This window comes from Salpingoeca rosetta, assembly GCF_000188695.1.
Source record: "Salpingoeca rosetta unplaced genomic scaffold supercont1.19, whole genome shotgun sequence".
In the NCBI taxonomy this organism is placed as follows: domain Eukaryota; class Choanoflagellata; order Craspedida; family Salpingoecidae; genus Salpingoeca; species Salpingoeca rosetta.
In genome coordinates this window covers 1,163,338-1,167,194 of record NW_004754915.1, presented here as the reverse complement: position 1 = coordinate 1,167,194, position 3,857 = coordinate 1,163,338, and the positions used below count along the sequence as shown (strand labels likewise).

Genomic DNA, 3,857 nt, shown 5'->3' with positions numbered 1-3,857 from the left:
CGAGCGGCGCGCACGTGCGAACATTGCCGCCGTTCCGCTTGACCGCCTGCTGGTTGAATCTGACCGCGCAGACGCGAGCAAGGTCGACGATGAGCTGGCTGCCGTGATTGACTTGATTGCAGACGTCAAGGACATGGACAAGCAGCACGTCATTGCTGCTCTGAATCAGAACGCCCTCACATGGGCAGGCTTTCTCCCTTGACACCATGTGTGTGTGTGTGTGTGTGTGTGTGTGTGTGTGTGTTCGTGCACCCTCACTCTCCTTCTCCCTGTGCGCCTCTGCTCCTCCACCTTCCCACGCTCATTGTTGCTTCGCATCAGGTGTGGTTGCAGGGGTTTCGTTCATTTCTGTCTAACAAACAGCACACCACACACCACACAAGATGACACGGAAAGTCGACCAATGGGAACAGACAGGCACACACGAGACGTGATGGGATGTACATCGCACACATGGAGACGGCACAGGGAAAGTGGGCATGATTGTTTGTTTTAAACACATTGAGACGAGGGATAAGCAAGGCGTATGTATGCATCGACCATTCCAATTCCAAAATCCACCACAACGCACGCAAAAGAAACCAACGCACATACATACAGCACGAGACACATACACACACACAACAACAACAACAACGCACAGGCGAACACCATGGACACAAGCAAACACACGTCACAAAGGCACTCACACTCGCTGGCAAGTTGTTGAAGGAACGTGTTTGGACTGAACAACCAGTTCACATCAGGGATACATACACACACAGTTGCATGGTGCATGCTGTTATTCACTGCTGGGACGAGGAAGAACGAGAGAACCGGGGAGGTGCGCTCATGCTGCCTGGCGGCACCACCCCTCTTGTCCTCCCCATTCTAGGGATGGTGTCGAAGGGATGGGGGATAGGGAGATAGATGGATGGATACAAGGGGGGAGGGAGGGCTGTGGTGCTGAAGATTGTTTGTGGGGGGGGGAGTTGCTGGAGTTGCTGGTGTGGGAGGAAAGAAGAGGAAGAGGTGTATGTGGTTCAGGTATGAGCGAGAGGGAAAAGTCGACTCCCCCCAAGTTTAGGGAGGAGTGAGGTTGCAGCGTGTGAATGTGCACTGGGTGATTCTGACGACGGCGTCGGCGCTGGTGTATGCGAAGACGGGCAGGCCACCGCTGTTGTACTTGAAGTCGAGGCTGGACGTGGGGCCATCAATGAGCACGGGGGCGTTGCACACGCCGAGCGCAGAGCAGGCGACAAAGTAGACGCCGTCGTCGTCGCCCTGGGTGAAGGCCATACCGAGGTGGGAGTAGGAGGAGTAGTCGAAGCGGGGGCCGGAGCCGGGGGTCTGGATCTGCGAGAAGTAGATCTCAGAGCCCGTCACGTCGCAGGAAACGTTGTTGCATGCAAACACCTTCTGCTGGTCAACGAGGTCGCTGTCGTCGCGGAAGGCGCCGAAGATCATGCCGTTGCGGGCGTCAAACGCGTGGCCCACGCTGGTGACGGGGGTGTCGAAGACAACCGCGGAAGAGGCGGAGCGCCCGTCAACAACGGCGCGAACGAGGTCGTGCTGGGTGCCGTTAGCGTACATGAGGACAACCTGGCTGGTGAGCGGGTCCACGGCGATGGAGATGGCGGCGTTGGTCCAGTCGTGCTCGATCCACGCCTCGCGGTGGCGCCAGCACACAACGTCGTCGCAGGAGAGGACCACAATGCCGCCGCTCACGCTGGCGGCGATGACGGGGAGCCCGTTGGCGCGGAAGCCAACACCAACGGCGGTCACGTTGTCGGCCTGCTCAATGACGTTGTAGACGGAGAGGCCGAAGAAGCCCTCGTCGTAAGGCGGGCGGTAGCCGTAGACAACAGAGCCGCCAACAGCGGCGACGAGCACGCCGTTGCCGTCCTCGTCGGCGTCAATGTCGACCATGTGGGCACCAGAGACAACGCTGCGCATGACGTTGGCGTCGAAGCACTGCGTGTCGCGGCAGAGGAGCACGTTGGTGTCGTCGCCCGTGGTGAAGGCGAGCATGACAGAGTCGTTGCCTGCAAGCACAATCTCGTTGACAACTGGCGTGTCGCGGAAGGTGGCGGTGAGCTCGACATCGACGTAGCCATACAGGTCCTCGGAAGTGGAGGTGGAGGTGGAGGTGGAAGTGGAAGTGGACGTCGACGTGGAAGTCGAGGTAGAGGTGGACGTGGAGCTGGATGTGGACGTGGAGGTGGAGGTAGACGTAGACGTAGAGGTGGAAGTAGATGTGGACGTCGATGTGGACGTAGAGGTGGAAGTTGAGGTCGATGTGGAGGTCGACGTGGACGTGGAGGTTGGCTGGGTCACGGCAATGGCGTCACAGCGGTGGAAGCGGAGCTGGTTTGCGCCAATGCATGTGCTGAGGTCGCTCAGGGCCTGGGTGTGGATTGCAATAGCGTGGAATGAGCATCACAAAAGCAATGGAACACAACAACAAGAACAAGGGAGGTGGTGTGTTTGCGTGCATGCAAGCACAGGAAACGAGACAAGATACACAGTCAAGACACACGCACGAGTGCAGGCGAAACCACAAAAAGCAGGAGCATTGAACGGCTATTATGCACGCCGCCCAAACGGCAAGCAAGCAAGAACACACAAAGGCAAAGCGGCAACGAGGCAAAGAAGCAAAGATGCATGTATTTGCACACTTACGTCTTCGGTAACGGCCACCTCAAAGGTGTCTGCATCGACGACGGTGATGTCGCCCGAGACGCTGCCGGCGACGCCGCACACGGTGCTGAAGCCGCAGTCGGCGAGGACGTTCTGGCGGAACTTTGTGCCAAAGTTGAGGAGCTCGGCTGCGTCAAAGGTGGTGAGGTCCTGGTCACGGCTGCAGTCGACGTCGACAATGGCAATGGCGTTGAGCTCTGTCTCGTACGCGCACTCGTCGCTGTAGGAGAAGCAGCTGTTGTCGGAGGAGGTACAGGTGTAGAGGCGCTGGCACGAGCCCGCGCTGCTGCACGACTCAAACTTGATGCAGTCGCAGCCACCTGCGGCATCGCAGTCTGAGACGGTGAGACCATCATCAAAGCTGTTGATGGCAATGTAACCAGAGTTGCTGGCGACCTGCTTGCGGCAGCCGGGGAAGGTGGACAGCACGGTGGCCGTCTCAATCTGCACACCAACGGTCTGGGCAAAGCTTGCAGGCATGCAGGTGCAGAGCACCATGAGCAGCGCTGCCAACGCCGCTTGTCTGTTTGACAGCATCATCTTGTGGGTGTGGGTGTGGGTGCGGTGGGATGCAAAAAGAGTTGTCTTGTGGTCTCCCAACAGCAGATGAGTGCGTGGTGTTGTAGTTGTTGGCAAGCAAGCAAACAAGTTGGTTGGTGGGTTGATGTGAATGGAGAAGGGTGTTGTGGTGGCTATTGGTGGTGGTGGTGGTGGTTGCGCTTGATGAACAACACCAGATGGAGGTAAGGGTGGATGCAAAGGGGACCAGTGCGGGTGAGGAGGATGTGTGGAAACTGCCACTTGACACGTTGATCGAACAAGCAGCCGTTGTTGGTCTTGGTCAGCCCTCTGTTCTCGCACGCAGCACGCAGCACGCAGCACACACACGCTCTGGCACTTGCTTTCTGCTTTCTGCGTGGCTGGCTGGCGGTTGTGTTTGGGGGGGAGGTGTGTGTGCATGTGCCACAACCGTCAGTCTGCCAGCCAGTCAGTCAGGTGGACCGTTTTTTTCCCTTTCTTTTCCTTTTTCATTCGTTTCTGTTGCAGTGTTGCTTTTGGTGCGTATGCCTGCAGTGCATACTTTGTGCTGCTGCTGTGCTTGCAGGCAAACAACGGTCATTCAGTGCACCTGGCGAGCCAATCACAATGCGCATACCTGACCAATCACCACAGCCAAA

At 57.6% G+C, this 3,857-nt stretch overlaps 2 protein-coding genes across 2 annotated transcripts in view; one reads left to right on the top strand and one right to left on the bottom strand.

The window, feature by feature from the left end:
• Positions 1-202, top strand: part of PTSG_07980 (uncharacterized protein) — a gene marked incomplete at its 3' end in the record, with an annotated part of 1,562 nt that extends 1,360 nt beyond the window's left edge. Inside the window, exon 2 of the mRNA XM_004991729.1 lies at positions 1-202. This exon is cut by the window's left edge and continues 686 nt beyond it. Within this exon, the coding sequence (XP_004991786.1) occupies positions 1-202 (202 nt within the window).
• Positions 203-327: 125 nt separating this feature from the next.
• PTSG_07979 (uncharacterized protein) lies at positions 328-3,638 on the bottom strand. Its single transcript, XM_004991728.1, has 2 exons — positions 2,662-3,638; positions 328-2,385 (listed from the first exon to the last, which is right to left on the bottom strand). The coding sequence occupies exons 1-2, from the start codon at positions 3,217-3,219 to the stop codon at positions 1,063-1,065; spliced, it is 1,881 nt and encodes a 626-aa protein (XP_004991785.1). The 5' UTR covers positions 3,220-3,638; the 3' UTR covers positions 328-1,062.
• Positions 3,639-3,857: the final 219 nt, after the last annotated feature.